Source organism: Monocercomonoides exilis (genome assembly GCF_001643675.1).
Source record: "Monocercomonoides exilis strain PA203 chromosome Unknown scaffold11-1913109, whole genome shotgun sequence".
Taxonomy (NCBI): domain Eukaryota; phylum Preaxostyla; order Oxymonadida; family Polymastigidae; genus Monocercomonoides; species Monocercomonoides exilis.
The window spans coordinates 1,025,375-1,045,658 of NW_027150556.1; the positions used below are offsets into that span (position 1 = coordinate 1,025,375).

A 20,284-nucleotide genomic window follows, 5' to 3' on the forward strand; every position below is an offset into this window, starting at 1 on the left:
GTTGGAAATGGAAAACAGCATGCAATGGACGTTAACGACAACAAGATTCAAGAAATCTGCAACAAAAGAATTTGATTATTTCCAATTTCAAATTTGAAGGGGAAAGAAAAAACCTTCAAAATAAGGAACTAATGAAAGGTAATTGACGTTGAAAACAAAGAAGCCAAAGGGATGAAGGGGAACAGACATATCGTGAGAAGCAAAAAAATAGGAAACACACTTGCTCCTACGAAAAAGAAGAAGGATAGAAGACATTACATATTCATCAAGGGATGCAAAACTATTTTTGTTAATTCCGATGGAAATAATGAAGAAAAAGGGAAATATGGAAAATTTTTGCATCAAATGGTTTTGATGACAATCAGAAGTTATTGTTTAGAATTTTCTGAAAAAGCCAAGGCTTTATCTCGAATAAAGAAAAAATTTTCAATCTGCAAGTTTCCTCAAAGTGGAAAAGTAGTGAAACGAAAATTGCGTTCATAACTGAATTGATGCAAGTAAAATTAACTATGGAGAAAAATATTGCAGTGATATTTAGGTGAGATGAAAATACAACTTGATTAATTTGGAGGAACTGAATTTCTTATTGCAAATGCAGCAAGAGAATAATTTTGGGATTTTCGACTTGGTTGCTCCACAAGACTCATTTGTGAAACTAAAACAGCCCAAAAGCATTGGAAAGAGTGAGCACATAGCTTTAACATCTATTTTTTGTGTTGCAATATTTTTTGAGCATCATATAACATTTAACTACAATTTTTTGTGAGACAAGAAAACGGTTTTGAATCGAATTCAATGAAGTTTCATCAAGAAAGCCAAGAACGGATATCAAGGTCTCAAAAGAATTACTACACATTTACTCCGCTATAAAACCAACATTCGTTCAGCAACGTAGCGAGTTTCATGAATATTTGAAAAATTAAAATAAAAAATGAAGGATCAAAAATAAACCACAACAATTAAATTATTATTTGAAAAAATAAAAATAGAAAATTTAGCCAAAATGTTGTTCATTGTGATAGCAGTTGTTATTACTGAACGAAAAATTCTATGTCAGGATTTCTGCGAGTCTGCGGGATTTGAAGTCATCTGTACAAGGAACAATTTCAATAATGAGAAATTTTTCCTGCGCAAAGAAATAGATTTCCGAATGAAGAATTGAAAAACAAAATTAGCTGTGATATTCACAACGAATTGTCTTTTTCATCATACAACAAAATTACGAAGGAAAATGAGGTAACAGAAAGGAAAGTCTTCGAAAATGAGAAAAGCAAAGAAGGAGAATTGCATAAATGCAAAAAGGGTTGCAATTTGAAGAATCAAAGACAGATCATCGATAGGCGACCAACAATTCTGAAGGAATTCAATTCAAAGAAAGGAGCATATATGATCAAAGGGTGCTTTGATTTGAAGAATGCTTCAGTTGGATGGAGTGGATTGGAATTTGTATCAGTGAATGGAAAGACTGCAATTTGCGGAACTGAAGGAAGCCAAGCCGCCCTTAGAGGATGCGGTGTTGTAATGAGTTGCAGGATGCCTCTTTTTGAAATGCATGGGAGTTGTGCATTGCTGGAGAATATCACATTGCAATCATCAAATCCATTATCGAACGAAATTTCTCCGCTTTTCTCATCAAAAGGCAAAGTCAGCAAGGCTTCTAATAAAAGCCTCCTTTTTGTCCGTTTTTCGTGTTTTTCTTCCTTTTGTGTCTCCTCTCCCCCGTTTCTGGCTTCTCCATTGATTGAGAGTGTTTCACTTGCTGATCTGATATTTTTGAACATTTCAACAAAACCTTCGATTTCAATTCATTTGGCCGAACCCTTATATCAATCCTCGTACCTGATGAGCAGTTGCTCATTTTTATATGTATGTGATGTGTATGATGGAGGAATTGTTCCCTCTCTCAGCAACCCCTTGACTTCTTTGACTGCTTCTAATGCCTCGTTTGTAGGTTGTTGCCGAACTGAAAATATTGAAATCATTGGACAAGAAGACAATAAACAACATCCAGAGAGAAGGAACGATACAATCAATGAAGCTAATTCATTCATTTGGTGTGAATGGAACGGATCAAAAACAATAGGAACAGATGACTCTGTTTTGGATGGAATATCAAGTGGAGGGGCAGTTTATATGTATAATCTGGGAAACGGAGAGCTTTTTGTTTCTCATTGCACTTTTAATGATTGCTGTGCTTTTTTTGATGGAGGAGGAGTTATGTGTGCTCGTATCAAATCTGTTGAGATTGTGAACAACTCGTTCAATTCTTGCAATGCTCAAAGCAATGCTGGAGGAGGTGTTTTTGTTTATGTGATTTCATCATGTGTTCGTATTGGCAGTTGCGAATTCCAGAATTGCAGAGAAAATAGTAGAGGAGGAGGGATTTATCTTGATAATTTTCTGGTTTCCGGGACAAATTGTATCGGAACAGAAAGTGGAGAAGGGGAGAGTGCGTGTATGTTTGACTGCAGTTTCACTTCATGTTCTCTATCAAGCACAGGGGGTGGAGGTATGCGCTGTGCTAATATTCCAATTACACAATTCAAAATGAGAAGTCTTCAGTTTTTGTCATGCTCTGCTTTATCGCATGGAGGAGGATTGGAGTTTTACCCATTCAGGCAAACAACTCAAAATGATATAACTTACTGTTATTTTTTGTTCTTTCATGAATGCAAATGCTCCGCCAATCCCACTTATGGACAAGATGTTCAATTTTATGATCATTATGACATTTTTAAGTTTTCTGGAAATCCATTCAAAGAATGCTACACCACAAATACAGACGAACAGAGAGTATGCTTTGGATATAATAATACAGAAAACAGCTGGTTATTTCAGCACACTGAAAAGAGGATGTGGCTGAAAGATAAAACAATTTTTGTTTCTGTGGATGGGAATGACTTGAATGAGCTGTGTGGAGCTAACGAGTCATATCCGTGCAAAACAGTGAATAGGGCCTTTGAGATGTGTGAGATACTGATAAGCTTATCAATTACTCTAATGGAAGGAAATCACAAAAATGAGATGACAACAATTGATATTGGAGCAAAGAAGATTTCTATAGTTGGGAAAGGAAGGGAAACAAGTTCGATTGAAACAGGAGCACTTTCTGCTCCATCTTCGTCAGGAGCACTGTTCAGTGTAACAACGGGACAACTGGGAATGTGTCATTTGAAAGTTGATTGCAACTCAAATGCAAATCCTTCTCCGAGTGTGGTTGTGGTGTCTGATGTGAGTGGGTCACTCTCGCTGAAGGATATGATCATCACGAGTAATATAGGAGAAAATGTGATGTCATCATCAGTGTTTGTGGTTTCGCTCTCACAGCTATCGATGAATGATGTGGAGATCATAAATATGAATGTCTCAAAACCCTTGTTCTCTGAACCGGTTTTATCTCCTTCTTCATTGTCGTCGTCTTCATCAGAACTTTTTTTGAAAGCCACAACATCAGGAGAGAGCATGCTTGCGAAATTGGCTGTGAAGGATGTGAAGTTGACTGAAGGAGATGGGGTGGTTGTGGCAAAGAGTGTGAAGGAAGGGGAGACATTTATGGTCAAGAATGTGACAATCGAAGATTGTGAGTGCGAGGATGGGAATGGTGGTGGGATCAAGGTTGATTTATCATCGTCTTCAAGCAAGTTGCGAGCAGGGACTTCATCAACACCAGAAAGCGAAACAACAAAATTCAACAGATGCAAATGCAGTGGATATGGAGGAGGGATGATGCTGTATCTGGCTGACAACTCGATTGACTTCTCGATTGTGTCAGTTGACTTTTCAGGGTGTTCTGCCTCATTAGGAGGAAATTATCTGTTTGTGAATGGGAAAGATTCTGAGAACTGGGGAATAACAACAGAAAAGCTGAATGTCCAACATGATAAATCGAAATTCAACGAGTTGGTGGGATATGATCGGAGTGACACAACAATGGGGCTATTCCCACTGAATGTATTTCTGGACAGATATGCAAGTGCAGCACATACGGGGAAGATAAAGGATGAACTGGGTGGATACGACTCGTGGTTCTGTGGGTTTGATTATTATCCGTGTGCCACAATCACCCATGCAGCGCAGGTGAGATATCCAGACACAAACAAGAAGATCGAATTGGATTCAGGATTTGAGCTTGCGGAAGTGGTTGCCATGGCTGGTGAATATGAATGGGAGACTTCGTGTTCCACAAAAGGGATGAGAGTGAGCGTGAAAACTCCAGAGAGTTTTGAATCTTCTTGTCTTATTGAGGTCCAGAGCACATGCAAAATGGAAAACATCAGCTTTACCATTCCAACAGAGCTGGAAGGGGTAACATCACTGATTTCATCCAACTCAACACTTCTCACACTCACAGACTGTTCTGTTTGTTGCTCTTCAGAGAATACAGAAGGTGATGCAATCGGATACAGCTTTGTCAGCGTAATTGGAAGAAAGCTAAAAATGGAGAGATTTGTGATTGAAGAAAGTTCACTATTTGGAGCGCACTCGTTGTTTGAGTTTGCAAGTGGGGTGGATGTTGTTGTGTGTGTGGGATGCAATGTGAGCAACGTTGAAAAGAGAAATGGAGATGGAGGATGGATGGATGGATGTGGAAGTTGGGACAGAAAGAGGTGAGGGAAAGAATGGGATAATTGTGATTGAAGGATGCAATATCAAAGGGTGCAGCTGCTGTGGAAGAGGAGGAGGGATACATGCAAGTGTGAATGGAGAAGGAAGTGTGGTAGTGAATGGGACGAGTGTGATTGACGGATGTGAAGCGAATGGTTTGGGAGAAAGAGAAGGGAGGGGCGGAGGAATGATGGTTGAGATGGGGAGCAGAGATTGTGGATTGAAAATAGAGAGCGGTGCGAAGTTTTCAGTTGACGCAGATAACATCGCAATGTATGGGAAGGATGTGTTTGTTAGTTGCAACACAGGGATATTGCTTGAGTCAAAAGTGAATGCAACATCATTTGCACTATTTGATGCAAGAGCCATTCCAACAGATGTTTTGGAGTTGAGTGGGAATGAGAATGGGAATGAAGACGAAGTGATTCCGCTGTTTGTGTATTTGTGTTCAATGGGATCAAAGCTGATTGTTGATGGGAGTGGAAAATGGTCATTGGATCACAGCCGATGTGGATTCGAGAAGTTTGGGTGTCTGACAATTGACTATTGCGTGAGCCAGAGAGCGAACATCAACATTCATAAAATCGAAGTTGTTTCTGAATCATCAATTAAAAGTGAAGTGAAAGTGGCTTCATTTGAGGTGAGTGTATGTGGGAAAGAAGAGGGAACGAGAGTGGAGGTGAGTGATGAAGGATCAACAAACAAAGAAAGGTTTATTGAGTGCACAAGTTCGCTTTCAGTCAGCTATATCACTTTCTTTGTGAATTCTCCTCTGAAAAACGCAAGAAAAGCACTTATTTATTCATCACTGTCAACGCTCACAATCTCAAACTGCTCCATTTCATTTGCAGAAAATGCACTGACAAATGGGATGATTGGATACAGCATTATTGACCAGACAGGAGGAGAGCTGATTGTTGATGGATTTGTGATAGAAGAGGAAGTGAGAATGACAATGAATGGAATATCACCAATAACGATGAAAAATGGAACAGAACTGGATATAAAGAACAGCAGAGTTTGTGAAGTGGAAGTGGCTGGTGGGAATGGCGGAGGATGCTTGAATGTGGAAATAAAAGCTGGAGAGAGAGCAAATGTTGAAAACTGCAATTTTTCATCAACATGTTCAGGAGGAAGTGGGATGAAAGGGGGAGGAATGAAGATATCAGTGGGGAAGGGAGGGAGGATGGAAATGAAAAATGTGAAATATTCAGGGTGTGAAGTGCCAAGAGAAGATCTTGAGGAAGGAGGAAGAGGAATCGGAGGAGGGATGTTTGTGAGATTTGCAGAAGAAATGGGATCAGCTGTGCTTGAAGGAATGATATTCGAAGGATGCAATGCCTGGAAAGGGAAGAATGTGTTTCTTTCAGGATGGGATCTGAGTGAGATTGTGAACAAAGAGAACTTCAAATGGGAGATGAGTTCAGAGGAGTTGGGTTTATTGGATGAATTGTGTGGATGGGAGAGGAAGATGACAGGAGAGGAGGGATATGTGATTCCACTTGTTGTGTATTTGTGGTCGAATTGGAGTGGGGATGGGTTTGTTTCGAAGGAGAAAGGAGAGGACTTCAGTGGGTGTGGGTTTTCAGAAGCACCATGTTCATCGATTGACCATCTGATATCACTGAGATATTCAACACTTGGAGAAGGGGAAACACACATCAGTATTGTGGGATCAGGGCTGTTGAGCCATTCCATTTCATTTTCTTTTATTTCATCATAAATTTTAGAGTAACCAAAAGTGGTGATTGAAGGGACAAAGAAAGGGACAGCTTTGATCATAAGTGATGAAGATGAAAATGAATTGGATGATGGTTCAATGATATCATCGAATGTGAGCCTGTCATTTGTGAATGTGTTATTCACCAAACCAACCATCACAACCCATCATAAAGTATTTATTGAATCATCGGGAGCAAATGCAAACTTGTCTTTTGTGGACTGCTCATTTGGTTCATTGACGGGGATCACAGAGACAGCAGGATATTGCATGATGATAGTGAAAGGAGGAAATGTTTTGATCCAGAGATGCACACTGAATGGGATCAATGAATTGAAAGGATTCATTGCTTTCACTCCAGAAGTGATCGATGTAATTGTCGAGAATGTGAAGATCACAAATATCGGAGTAACAGATGGAAGTCTTATTTCTGGGTTAGGCGATAGCCAGATGAATGGATGTTCTCTTTTTCATTCAAACTACAACAAACCTGCTTTGAAAGTTGTCGGTTGTTCGTTTACAAATATCACAAATGAGGGAAGCAGAGCAAGTGTTATTGATGTGGGATCATTTGATTTTGTACTTGAATGCATAATAGATGAGTGTGCAATATCTAGTTGTAAGAGTGCTTCAAGCTTGGAAGGTGGAGGAATGAAAGTAGCGGTGAAGAGTGAAGAATCTGTTTTGAAAGTTAATAGCAGCTCATTTTCGATGTGCAAATGCTCAACTCAATCAGGGCGAGGTGGAGGGCTGTTAATTGATGGAGCCGAGGAAAATGCGAATTATGCTGATGAAACACAGATTCCACCTCTGAAATTCAAGATCGTCAATGTCTTATTTTATGAAAATGAAGCATTTGTGGGGAAAGACATATTCATCAGATGCTACTCAATTGCTCATCAGATCAATGAAACACTGTTCGCTCTGAACTTCAATCAGGAATCTCTGAACTCAAACAACTCCATCTGTGGGAACGATTCGGAGAATGAAACTGATACAGATCTGATTCCATTAATCACATTCTATTATTCCGCACAGGTGTTTCTGAATTCAACAGGAACTGACGGCAGAAGGTGTGGAGCTCAAAGCAATCCATGCCTCAGCATTAACTGCGGGGTTGATCACATCCAGGAAGGAGTAATAAACGTGATTCTAATTGATGAGGAAGGAACTCTTTCTGGAGAATGTGTGATTGTAGATCTGGTTGTGAGGTCATTCAAGAAATCACAAACGATTGTGAGATTGAACTCAAAGATTGAGAAATCATTTGAGAAGGATTGCATCATGGAGTTTATGAATGAACGTTCTGTGGAAAGATGCTCATACCAGTTTGAAGATGGATTTGAGTCAACTCACAATTATCTCATAAAAGTGAAGAATGGTTCAATGGAGATGCAAAAATGTGAATTCTCTTCAGCAATTGAGTTGAAATTGAACAGTTCAGTTGCGAATGTGAAAAGCGGAGAGTTGAAGATATCAGAAACAGCATTCAGGAATCTTCATTTATCAGCATCAGTGCTTTCATTTTGTGAAGAGTCAAAAGTGGTAGTGGCTGAGACGATCATCACAAACATTGAATGTGAAGGCGATGTGGTTGTGGTGGGAGGCAAAGCGAAAGTGGAGATGAAAGAAATAGCAGCCAGTAATATTTCATTGTTGAAAGGAGGAAGTGCAATGAAGATTGAAGGAGCAGAAAAAGATGTGAGTGTTCTGAATTGCTCATTTGGCAAATGCACGAATTCGAAGGATAAAGGAAGCATGGTCCAGATAAGAGAAAGTAGAGCAGCGAGGATTGAGGCATGCGTGTTTGATGGAGAAACGAATGGAGAATGGAAAAGGAAAAGAAATGGGAAAATGAACAGAAAGGAGATCTGTGGGTGGAATGGATCATTGGCTGATATTGAAAACAGCAAAGTGGAGATGAGGGAAACAACAATCAGAAATAGCAAAGCAGGTGGGTTGTGGATGAATGGAGGCAGTTTTGTAATTGAAAATGGAAAGTTTGAGAACAACAGTCCATCCATTGAGGAATATCCATCAGTTCGAAGGAATGTGATCTGCACAGGGAATGGCAAATTGAATGTTGTGAGTGTGAAAGGGGGAGATGGATTGAAAGATAATTCTTCACTTTGGATATTGGATGAGGGATGCAGATTGGGAGGGATTGCAGCTGAAAGAGCATCTCCCTTTTTATTGCAATTCTTGAAGATGTGAAGAAAACAACCCAGCCATCAGGTGAATTGGAGTTGATCATTCATGGGAAGCTGCTTCTGCCATGTGATTTGTCTGTGAAGATTAGCATAAAAAATGGGGACGAAGAGGAAATAGTGAGAAAGGAAATTGATGAAGAAAGCTATGTGTCAGAGAATGAAATTCATTCAGTTATTTCATCTTCAGAATTGGAGAAAGTGAGAGACGAGACAGAAGTGAGCATGTGCATTCTGTTTGGAAAAGTTGATTCTCCTTCATCAACTGAGTCTTTCATTCTGAAGAATGGAAGTGAAATTAAGGCCAAAGGAGATGATAGAATTGCTGAAGGGGGAAAAGAAGGTAAATCTTATTGGTTGTTTATTGTGATTGCTATATTTGCTGTGTTGTTTTTGATTATTCTGATTGTGTCAATTGTTCTCGCTATTCGATGGAGAAGGGCAAAGAATGAAAACAAAGATCTGAGAGAGATTGTGAACGATTCAGTGAGAAAAGATCCGAAACTAATTGAGATGGTAACAATGGAGATGTCACCTGAGGAGCAATGGAGGAGAGCAGAGAGGGAGGCCGAGAAGAAGAATGAAGAGAGGATCAAGAAGAGGGTGTATGAGAAAAGCTTGGGGCACTCAGAGTCATCAGAACATCTTCTATCTGAAAGTGGATCGACTGAATACATTTTAGGAAAGGACTCAGACAAGATTCCAGAATGGGTGCTGGAGAAAGATGAAGAAGAAGAGATAAGGAAGAGAACACCATCTCCATCAATTTCATCCACTTCAACAACTGATTCAGTTTCAACATTTGTTCGAGGGGAGGATCTGTGTCCAACCACCTCATCAATGTCGAATCTGGTGGATGCAATGGCCTGCTCATCTCCACACGAGAAACTGATTGTGGATCTGAGGGATTCGTTGTTCATGTTGCTTCATGGGAGGAACGAGAAGAAGGAGATGGCAATTGGAAGTTTGCAGGAGAGGGAGCAAACAGCTGCCCAGGTCTTGTTCTGGGTGGCGAATGGAGCACTTCATTCGTTTGATGAAATGGAAATTCCACTTCAATCACTGGCAAATCTGAGTCCGCATATTGTTCTTTTCTCCGAGCATATGGTCATCTGCATTGTGATGCACTCGGATTTCTCTTCAGATGATTCAGACTCGTCATCCATCTCTTCATTTTCTATCATTTCGTCTTCGTCAAATATAACATTGAAGAGCGAGAGATTCTCAGACTCACCACCTTCGTCTGCATTTGAGGATGAGGATGATAATTGGAAGGAGTGCTTGAGGTGGAAAGCGCCAGAGTTATTGATCCACAAGAAAATGGAGGCAACAAAAGAATCTGTTGCATTCTCGATTGGGATTATGCTTTGGGAATGTTTAACATTGGATATCCCGTTTGGAGAGTATGAGGCTGTGATTGCTGGAGATAAGATTGTGAAAGGAGAAAGGCCAAAGATGGAAATTTTGTGTGAGTCAAAGCTATTACAATTGACAAAGTGCTGCATCGAACAGAAAGATGAAAACAGGCCGAAGCTAAGCGATATAAAGAGAGAATTAATTCAGTTATTTCCAGCTGGAGCAGTAATTTTCACAATTTCTGATGCTGCTGATCTGGAAGAGGATTCAGATGGAGATGAAAGTGGAACTGAAAAATGTATTAGTAATGCTTTAACTGTTTCAACATGAAATTTATGAAGCGCAATTGACAAAAATGCAAGAAATTTTATGGGAAATGAGGTAATGGAATGAAAGAAGTTTTCAGTTTTTTATATTCACGTTCGATAAATGATGTTGTTATGCTCAAATAGATGGAAATTTTATAAACAATAGAAATATGATTTTAACTGTTCGTTAACTGTCTGTTGTTTTCGAAAGGGATCAACGAGCAATTTCATTACTCATCTGTAAATGTACTTCATGAGCTATTTTTTATTATTTAGCTAGATGCTTAATTCAATCCAATATGTGTGTTGTCATACATCAAATCATTTCCGAGAAAATGAACATCATTTTTATGTAATCATCGAAGAGCCGAAGCTCAAATTCTGTTGTTTATGGAAGATATCTTTTGCACATGTGTAAAAATTCAACATGAATAGTAATGATGTTTTTATTTTCATTAAATTAATTTATAATATGCATGATGATAATTTTATGTTTTTCAAATCATTTGATGGAAAATAAAAATTTTCAAACCTTTTTTTTTCCCTCTGGACAAGAACTTTTTTTTTTCATTAACTGAAAATCCAAAATGAAAATATTAAATTATCTTCATTCAAACAACAGTTTGTTTTATAAGTACATGAAGATATTTAGTGAAGATCTGAAGATGAAAGAACATTTGAAACTTTTTCATATGATAATATGAAATGTTGTATAATTTGTTAATTCACAACAATTATCACATGAAATAGTTCTGAAAGAAGTCATTTTTTCACAAATAATTGTTTTAGAAATTTGATATTAACAAAATCTTTTGATTTGAACAAAAAATCTTTCAGTGTTGCAGATAAGAAGAATCTTTGTAAAAACTCGAAAAGAAACATTTTTTTTTTAAAACATAATAAAAACTTCGAAATGGAATTTCAAATTTGGGCATGACAAAAGTGAAATGGTGGTTTTTTTCTTAAGGAGGATATAATTTCAAGTGTGCGAATATTGTTGAAATAATATTTTTTCTGTCAAAATTTTTGGTTAAAATTTTTATTTTGAATTATTATTTATTCATAATGAAAATATATGAAATCATCGAAAATAGTTATGAAATATGTGCACTTCAAACTTTATATACATATATATATATAATTGTTGGACATTTGACATATGAATGATAATTTTCAGTTATTGATAAAAGACTATTCTATTATCAACATCCTGAAAAAAGTTATGACAACAAAATATTTTACCCTTGTATGTTTTGAATAAATATATAGGGAGCATATTTTATTTTGACTTCAAAATTTTATCTCAACCCTTTTTTTTGAAACTTTTTGAAGCTTTTTTCGAGCTTAGCAAAGGTTTGAAACAAAAAATAAATAAACAAATAATTTTATCATAATTTTTTACAACTTTCTGTTATTAAATATTTTGAAAATTTTTTGTTCATATAAATTGTTATTATTTTTTTTATTTTTGTACCCAGATCGATGACATACTGGTGATAAGGTGAATGTTTTCTCCTGAACGTTTTTAGCCACAACATCATAATTCCACATTCATAAATTTTTATTTTTTATTGTTTCTAACTTTTTCAATTTAATTTTTGACATTTTTTTCTCATTTCACTGTTTTTGCTTAAAACACGTTTTTTTATATAAACAAGTGTTTGTGTCAAATTTTATAAAAATGAAAAAAAATATATAAAGTCTTATTTATCGTTTATTTGCATCAAGCATTGAAATGAAAAGGAACTTTTCAAGAATTTGAACTGAAAAGCAAGTATATATCATTTTTTTGTGTTTCAAATTACCAAACACTCACAAATAAATTATCTTTTTAACATACAAGAATCGTTTTATTTTTATAATGTTTATTTATCATTTCAATAAATTTCAAAACAAATTCATATGTGTCCTTAAAATCGTGTTTTTTGAAAAAATGTGTGAAATGAGAATAAATGTAAAAAAAACAAGTTGAGAAAGCATAAAACAACTAAATCATATAAAAAAGAAACGATGTATTATGATATAAAAGCATAAAACTTTTAATAAAAAATATTTGCTGGAAAAGCAGCAAGTCAATGATCAAGACATAAAATTATTATTATCCTCGATCTTTTTGCAAAACATGAAATATTGAAAAAAAAAATACAGAATAAGGAAATTCAAATATTTCAAACATTTCTGGTTATTTTTTATTAATCACAGGCTTGTGTAAAGCTAAAAACATGACAAAAAAGAAAAAGGTCTAGATAAAGAAAAAATGTCAAGATAAAATCATTGCCCTTATTATTTTTGATATCAAGTGTTTTCAATTAAACTTTTGGAAAAACAATTTTTTATATATTCATGTTAATGTTAAAAAGTTAAAAAACCATTTTCTTAAAATATTTTCTTGTATTCATCTCAAGCATTGCTTTTTCAAAAAATTGTGATGCTTTTCCATAAAAATGCAAGTTTTCTTTAAAAAGATAAATAACCTTTTAAAAATCAACATTTGTCTAAATTTTTTTGAAAAGTTCCTTTTGTTTAATTTTCAAATAAAATTAAAATTTCCTATTTCGATCAAATTTCTATTTCCACTCACCAAATTTTGCTGTTATGAAAACAAAATCTTGACAATGTTTGTATTTCCAATTTTGTGACGTTTCGTAAGAAGGAACAGATATTTGATCGAATAATGAAATTTTTTTTTTATTAGCGAATTAAACAAAAGGAACTTTTCAAAAAATTTTGACATTTGCAAAAAAGTTATGATTTCAACAATTATCACACATTCGATAAATTTTTTTATTTCAAAAATCATCAAAATCACTTTGTTATCATGAAAGATATTTATTTTTTTTGACAACACTGAGAACTAAATAATATTATTTATTATGAAAATGAAATTACCTCAACGTCAATAACGTTTTTTGTTGATTTTCAAATAAATAAAACATCAAGAATAGTTCAGCGTAAAAAATTTTTGATCACAATTTACATAATATTTAATGATTCACGATAAAAAAGAACATCCGCTTCATTTTGAATGGACGTTCTTTTATAGACACCCTGTTAAAAAGGCACCAACAGAAAAAGAATGGATGGCTTCATTTTATCGTTTAAAAACCTTTTCAACTGTTGAAGGGTTCTGGGAGTATTGTAACTTTTTGTTTTTCTGTTTTAAACTCAACATTTCTGAAAAAAAATATATGAACAATATTTTCAACGCAGAATAATTTGTAACGTACCACAATCATCAATACTTCCACAGAAAGCAGCATACTATTTATTTCGTTCAGAAATATCTCCTGCTTGGGAAGATCCTGAAAATATTAATGGAGAAACTCTTTCATTGACAATAAGAACAATTAATTCACAGGCTATATTAGAACACGTGTATTTGGAAATTTTGATGCTTACCATTGGAGATCTTCTACCCGAACCAGAAAAGATTAGCGGAGTCGTTTATACTGCAAGTAAATTGACCATCGAACTTTGGCTAAAACAAAATACGGATAGAGAGAAATTACAAAGCGTTTTGACAGAAGTTGTAAGTAAAAGTCTTCCTGAAAGAAACAGAAGTAATATTTCTAAAACAATAGCCTTTGCATATACTTCTCATAGCAAATAGCGCAAAAGTGATGATGTTCTTTTTCATTATTTTTTTCTTTTCTTTTTACAATGAAAAATAATAAACACGTTCAATGATGGTTATGATCATATTTTTTGCTTGTTATTGTCAATGTACAGAGGGGGAGTTTTGGGAAGAAGTTTAACATTTTCACTTGTAACTTAATAAATATAATTAATTTTAATTATTTCCTTTTAGATGTCAGAGCGGCTCAGGAAAAGAAAGCTGCTGAAAATCGTGCAAAACGATTACAATTTTTAAAAGAACAACTTGATGCGTTTAAAGAATCGATGAAAAAATTTGCAATTGAACACAAAGATGAGATCGCTAAAAGACCAGAATTTCGTTTAAAATTTCACAACCTTTGCAGAAGTGTTGGAATAGATCCTTTAACTTCGTCAAAAGGGATGTGGGCTGAACTACTCGGAATTGGAGATTTTTATTATGAACTTTCTGTGCAAATTGTTGATGTTTGTATCAGTACAAGAAATCATAATGGAGGAATCATTGAAATATCAGAGCTTAAACGAAGAGTGGAAGATTTGCGTAATCAGAAAAATTCCATCTCAAATGACGATATTGTTAGAGCTATAGGAAAATTAAATATTTTACGAAGTGGATTTTGCGTCCATAGAATTGGAAAACAAACTCTTATTCACACAGTGCCTAATGAACTCAACATGGATCAAAAGTTGATACTCGAATTAGCTCAACGGAACTGCGGTCGCTTTACAAAAAAAACCGCAATCCAACAATTGAAATGGGATGAAGAACGTATAGATCGCTCTTTGGGAGATATGATGAAAGAAGGTTTTTTTTATTAAAGACTTTTTTTATTAATAAAATAATTTTTTACGAAAATATGCTATTTCTTAAAGGGACCGTTATGATAGACGAGCAGAGCCCAACAGGAGAGATGCTCTATTGGGTTGTTGGGCTGCTTCGAATGGGTCTGGACGGTACCTTGGAGATTGGCGAGGAGACAGTGAGCAGCGATGAAGGATACGAACAGGAAAGAGCTTCTTCTTCTTCCACTCCATCTTCATCTTCATCTTCATCTTCTTCGTCGCCTTCCACTTCACCTTCAGCGTCAATGTCTGCATCTTCATCATCATCTGCAATTAGAAGGACGCCTCCTCCCCCGCCTCCGCGCAAAAGAACAACTTGATTCTATTCAAAGATCTGTTTTTTAAAAATTGTAAATGTGTCTATTTTTGAGGTAATTTTGTTAGATTTTCTGAATATTTACTCCTTTATTTCTTTCAAAAAATTGAATAAGATTAATTAAAATTGTTTCCAAAAATTGGAAAGCAATAATCTTTTACTAATTGCATTTTTATTTATTTTGTCGGAAAGAATCTCCAGCATTCATACAAAAGCATCTTGCACATCTCTGATTTTTTTCAACAAAACAAAGGAATTTGAAGAAGAATAAATAAAAAGAAAATTTTTTTTTTATATTTTTACATGAAGAGATTTAACTTTTTTGTTTGACTTGAATGACTTTTGAAAGAAAATCAAAAGATCATTAAAAAAGAAAATAAAAGAAAAGCGAATTCCCGTCTAAACTTTTTTAGCGAATCAATGAAAATATGTGCATTTATTTTCTTTTGTAAAATATAATAAAACGAGTGATTAAGCTCATCGAATTTAAAAAATGATGAGGAAATATTTAGAAATAAAAAAATAATACCACTGCAATGAAAGATCAGAAAATCTAAATAAATAAAAAAAAAAATAGAACTGTAAACTACGTCAACATTATCAAAAAATTTTTTGTGTGAAGATTCAAAATCATTTCGAAGAGACATAAGACAAGTTGTTGTCAACTGTTTGATCTATTTCATTTTACAGTGATGGCGATACTTAATATCTATTATTTTCTAACAAAAAAAGCATACAACCAACAAATATAAAACTATTCTAAATCCAAAACCTTTTTCTCTTTCTCCATCTTTCTTTCTTCCTTTTAAACTTATTCCCCCCTTCTTCCCTCTTTCTTTCTCTTTCTCCTCTTTCTCCTCTATCTTTCTCCCCTTCTTATGCTTTGTTCAACTGCTGCATAAGATCCTCAATCTGATCCCCGTATTTTTGCCTCAGCGCAAATCGCTTCAACTTCATCGTCGGCGACAACAGCTGGTTTTCCACTGTGAACGGAGCCGCCTCCAAAATCACCCCAAAAATGCGATGGAAATGAGGCATCTTCTTTTCTGTAAGGATTTTGCCGTACTCTTCCAAAAGATACGTCTTCAGCTTGCTTTTGGCTGAAGGTATGCTGAGAAGCGCTTCGGCATATGTGATTGTCTGCACTGGAGCTGCTGATGGAGAGGAGGAGGAGGAAGAAGAGGAAGAGGAAGAAGTAGCAGTTGAAGATGCAGATGCAGAAGAAGAAGAATCATCACTCGCTGTCTGTCTGTTTCCTCTCTCCATCTCAATCTCCTTCATCCTCTTTGCCACCTCCGTCTTGAACGAATTGTCTGCAGCCCACTTCTTCGCTGCTGCCTCGTCGATGACCACAACCGCAACCAGCTTTGAGTCAAACGGAGAGCCATACACCCACATTTGCGAGGTGAGTGGAGAAGATTCTTCAAATGTCTGTTCCACTTGCTCAGGACACACGTATTCTCCTTGCGACATCTTGAAGATGTTCTTCTTGCGGTCGATGATGGAGAGGAAGTTGTACGGCTTGGCTATGGTGGCGTTGGCTGGGATGGAATGGAAAGAAAAGGAAAGGAAACGAAAGAAAGAAAGAAAGAAAGAAAGAAAGAAAGAAAGAAAAAGAAGAAGAAACAGATAAAAACATTTTTAAAAAAAAGATTTAATTTCACATATGAAAATAAAGGATATAATAATAACAATAATCAAAAATAATTCAAAGAAAAACAAAGTTTAACAAACATGATCCCTTTGGATTAGCATAAGTAGCTGTGATATTCACCGGAGTTGCATCGATCATTCCAATATCTCCTGTGTGCAGCCATCCATCTGCATCAATCGCCTCATTTGTGGCTTCTTCGTTCTTCCAGTAGCCCTTGAACAAATTCGGCCCCCTCAGAAGAATCTCGCCACAGGGGCAGAACACAGAAGAAGAAGAAGAAGAGGAGGAGGAGGAGGAGGAAGAAGAAGAAGGAACAGTCGGCTCGCTTCCACTGCTGTTCTCCTTGTTCTCCTTCTTCGGCTGTGCAAAGTAGTTCATCTCTTCCACAGACACCAGCTTCATCTCGTTGGCTGTGCAGAGCGGGCCAACAGATGAGAGGCGGAGGGGCCAGCCAGCAGGCACATAGGCAGTCCCTGTGGTGGTTTCTGTCAGGCCATATCCAGACACAATGGGAATGCAGAAGACTACTGAGAGGAATTCCTAGGGATGGATGGATGGAGGAATGAATGAATGAATGAATGAATGAATGAACGAATGATAGATAGATTGATTGTATTTGTCATTAGAATAAAAAAATAATGTTTTGTAAGGTGCAAATGAAGAAGAAGAAGAAGAAGAAGAAGAAGAAGAAGAAGAAGAAGAAGAAGAAGAAGAAGAAGAAGAAGAAGAAGAAGAAGAAGAAGAAGAAGAAGAAGAAGAAGAAGAAGAAGAAGAAGAAGAAGAAAAAAGAAGAAAAAGAAGAAGAAGAAGAAGAAGAAGAAGAAGAAGAAGAAACAACGAGACATCAAAAACATAACAAATGCATCAACATTTCCCATCACAATTTAAAATAAATAAATAAATAAATAGAACAATAAAATAAAATAAATACCTGAAGAGAAGGCGAAAGTGGAGCACCCAATGAGAAGATCCATTTCACTCTGCCGCCAAACACAGCTCTTGTCGACTTGAACACAATGTCATCCAAAATCCCCTTTGGCGGCTTCATCGTCTTCAGCCATTTTTCCTCAGAAATCGAGCGAATCGCCTTCAAACGGGATGAAAAAGCCCAAGAAAACAGCCAGCGCTTGTGGAAAAACGAGTTTTTGACTTGTGTTGTGATGGCCTGCCTGACACGCTCAAAGACACGGGGCGTGCCGACAATGAACGTGGGGCGAACGACAGCAGCATCGTCAGTCAAAAGACGAGGGTTGCCACGATAGAAGCCGATGGAAGATCCTGTTGGGTTTGAATTGGGCAATGTTGAAAAGGAAGGGAGATAATGTTAATTAAATTAAAATAAAAAATAAAGAAGAAGAAAAAGAAAAATAATAATGAAAGAGAGAAAGTGAAAGAGAGAAAGTGAAAGAGAGAGAAAGAGAGAGAGAGAGAGAGAGAGAGAGAGAGAGAAAGAGAGAGAAAGAGAGAGAGAGAGAGAGAGAGAGAGAGAAAGAGAAAGAGAGAGAGAAAGAAAAAGAGAAACAAACCAGAAAACAGCAGGAGTGTTTGAAGAGCCCATTCAAATCCGTGTGCAAGTGGGAGGAATGAAATGTGAACATCTTCAGGGCCAAAGCGGAGCCCTCCATTGTATGCACTGCAGATAGAAGCAATGATGTTGGAGTGAGTCAAAATAACACCCTAACAGAACGAGAATGAATATATGCATCATGAATAAAAAAGAATTAATTTATATACATTTTACTTAAACTAAGATTTTTATTTAAAATTCTTCAAAAACGAACAAAAATAAACTATCATCCAATTGTAAATATACAATAAAACAGTATTTATTCTCTTTTCTCTCTCTCTCTCTCTCTTCACTACAAACCTTTGGATTGGAAGTTGTTCCTGAAGTGTATACGATCGCTGCGATATCCTCAGGAACTGGGTGTGTGAAATCGTCTCTGTCTCCCTTGTAGTTCGGGTTTATCAAATTCTGTTCAGAAGAAGCAGCAGCAGAAGAAGAGGCTGTTGACGAAGATTCAGATTCTTTTTTTTGCTTAATATACGCTTCTGTCAGTTTCTTTCCGTACTCTTCCAAATCGGAGAGGTAGTAAACTTTAACTTTTGCATGAGTCGCTTCTTCCGCAGTTTCAGGCTTGCTGCCTTCAGACTCCAAATCTTCTTTGTTTTTCTGCTTTGCATTTTTTATATCAACTTCTGAACGTGGAAGTGGAGCTGATAAAGGATCATTAGAATCAACTAATCGAGCTGTTGATCCTCGAACATTTCTTGCGATCTCTTCGTCTGTTAATTTGGAATCAGAAGATGAAGATGAAAGAGATGATGAAGATTCGGTTAGATGGGTTCTTCCAGGAGTAAATTGCGTTGCCTTGCTGAATAAATATTTTTATCACATAAATATTTATAGATTTGGATAAAGAATTCATTTCTGAAAATGAAAAGCATTTTCAAATACAAACTCAAAAACAACAATGGATCGAAGACATTCGCAATCTCTTGCAATATCAAGTGTTGCTTCCAAATTTTGAGGAGTACAACAACAAACAGTCATATCAGAATTTGTAACAATAAATTTCGCTGAATTTGGGCCATACTAAAAGAAATGATTAATATAAAACATCATAAAATATATTTATAATTTTAAAACCGCGTCGTATAGTGCAACGCTGATCCAACTTTCCAAATGGGCTGCTGTTGTAACGATTACAATTTCAGGGCAGTTTGGTCCATACAGACCTATTCTGTCAGATTTTTTTAAATTAAACAATGCCCTAAAGGACCTTCCAACAGAAAGAATTCGCTGATAAACTTCATTGTATGTTTGCCACAGATAACTGACTTTATTTGAATTCACAATTGTTGGTGTTCCCATGCATTTGTTTAATCCATTTGTCTTTCAAAATACAAACAAATTTATTGAAAAAAATAGACAGATTATTTATTCACAATTTACAAAAAATACCTTCATTGAATAATCCCACAAATCAGCAATTGTATGAACTTCTGGTGTAATTGTATATAAAAAATCTTTCTCTGTGCCATTTCTCCTATAAATTCCAGATTCAGAATCATTGGCGGGCGGCGCAATTTCGACATTGTATAACGCTTGCTGAACAAAAGCCATTTCGTTCAACAAAACAAAAAATCCCCGATTGAGTCAAAAATATATAAAATATATCATTAAGATCTTCAACTAAAATTTGAAAAGTCACAAGAATTCTTGATTTAGAATTCACTTTTTTGATAACAATAAAAATCAAGAAGAAAAATGTGATTTGTTTCTATGTAGCATTGTTTTAATAACTCATTGTTGTCGGTACGCATTTAAACTCGCATTTTGAGAATAAAAGATGATCTGACGATCTGCATCTTGGCTTTTCGCAAAATCACAGAGAAAAGTTTGGAAAATGTGCAGTAAGTCATTTTCTTTGATTTTTTAAGTGATGGTATTGGGATAAAGTCAGGGTTGATATTTGATCGAAAAGGAAGTTTTAAATGGTTCAATCATAGTGCCTTTCTGCTGCTTTGCATGATATTCATGCATTAGCTTTAGTGCAGTAAGGTCTCCGATGACCAGTACATTATGTTTTTTTTTTATTTATCAAAGTTTACTCTGTTTTTAACAAAAAATAAAAATGTCTGTTATTTCTATTTATT

At 35.8% G+C, this 20,284-nt stretch overlaps 4 protein-coding genes across 4 annotated transcripts; 3 read left to right on the forward strand and 1 right to left on the reverse strand.

The window, feature by feature from the left end:
• Positions 1-3,162: 3,162 nt before the first annotated feature.
• Positions 3,163-10,218, forward strand: MONOS_17272 (uncharacterized protein; the record flags this gene model as incomplete). Its single annotated transcript, XM_067870176.1, has 4 exons — positions 3,163-4,487; positions 4,555-6,269; positions 6,348-8,414; positions 8,534-10,218. The coding sequence occupies 4 exons, from the start codon at positions 3,163-3,165 to the stop codon at positions 10,216-10,218; spliced, it is 6,792 nt and encodes a 2,263-aa protein (XP_067731620.1).
• Positions 10,219-13,170: 2,952 nt separating this feature from the next.
• MONOS_14228 (Translation initiation factor 4E) lies at positions 13,171-13,889 on the forward strand. Its single transcript, XM_067867012.1, has 2 exons — positions 13,171-13,329; positions 13,407-13,889. The coding sequence occupies exons 1-2, from the start codon at positions 13,184-13,186 to the stop codon at positions 13,804-13,806; spliced, it is 546 nt and encodes a 181-aa protein (XP_067731621.1). The 5' UTR covers positions 13,171-13,183; the 3' UTR covers positions 13,807-13,889.
• Positions 13,889-15,253, forward strand: MONOS_14227 (Vacuolar protein sorting 22 (Vps22)). The gene is made up of 3 exons (XM_067867011.1): positions 13,889-13,945; positions 14,005-14,616; positions 14,685-15,253. Exons 1-3 carry the CDS (start codon positions 13,918-13,920, stop codon positions 14,972-14,974), a joined length of 930 nt encoding a protein of 309 aa, XP_067731622.1. The 5' UTR covers positions 13,889-13,917; the 3' UTR covers positions 14,975-15,253.
• A 3-nt stretch (positions 15,254-15,256) lies between these two features.
• On the reverse strand, positions 15,257-19,751 carry MONOS_14226 (putative fatty acyl-CoA synthetase; the record flags this gene model as incomplete). Its single annotated transcript, XM_067867010.1, has 8 exons — positions 15,257-16,511; positions 16,705-17,164; positions 17,556-17,902; positions 18,151-18,301; positions 18,492-18,999; positions 19,087-19,220; positions 19,275-19,520; positions 19,590-19,751. The coding sequence occupies 8 exons, from the start codon at positions 19,749-19,751 to the stop codon at positions 15,847-15,849; spliced, it is 2,673 nt and encodes an 890-aa protein (XP_067731623.1). The 3' UTR covers positions 15,257-15,846.
• Between the last annotated feature and the right edge of the window lie 533 nt (positions 19,752-20,284).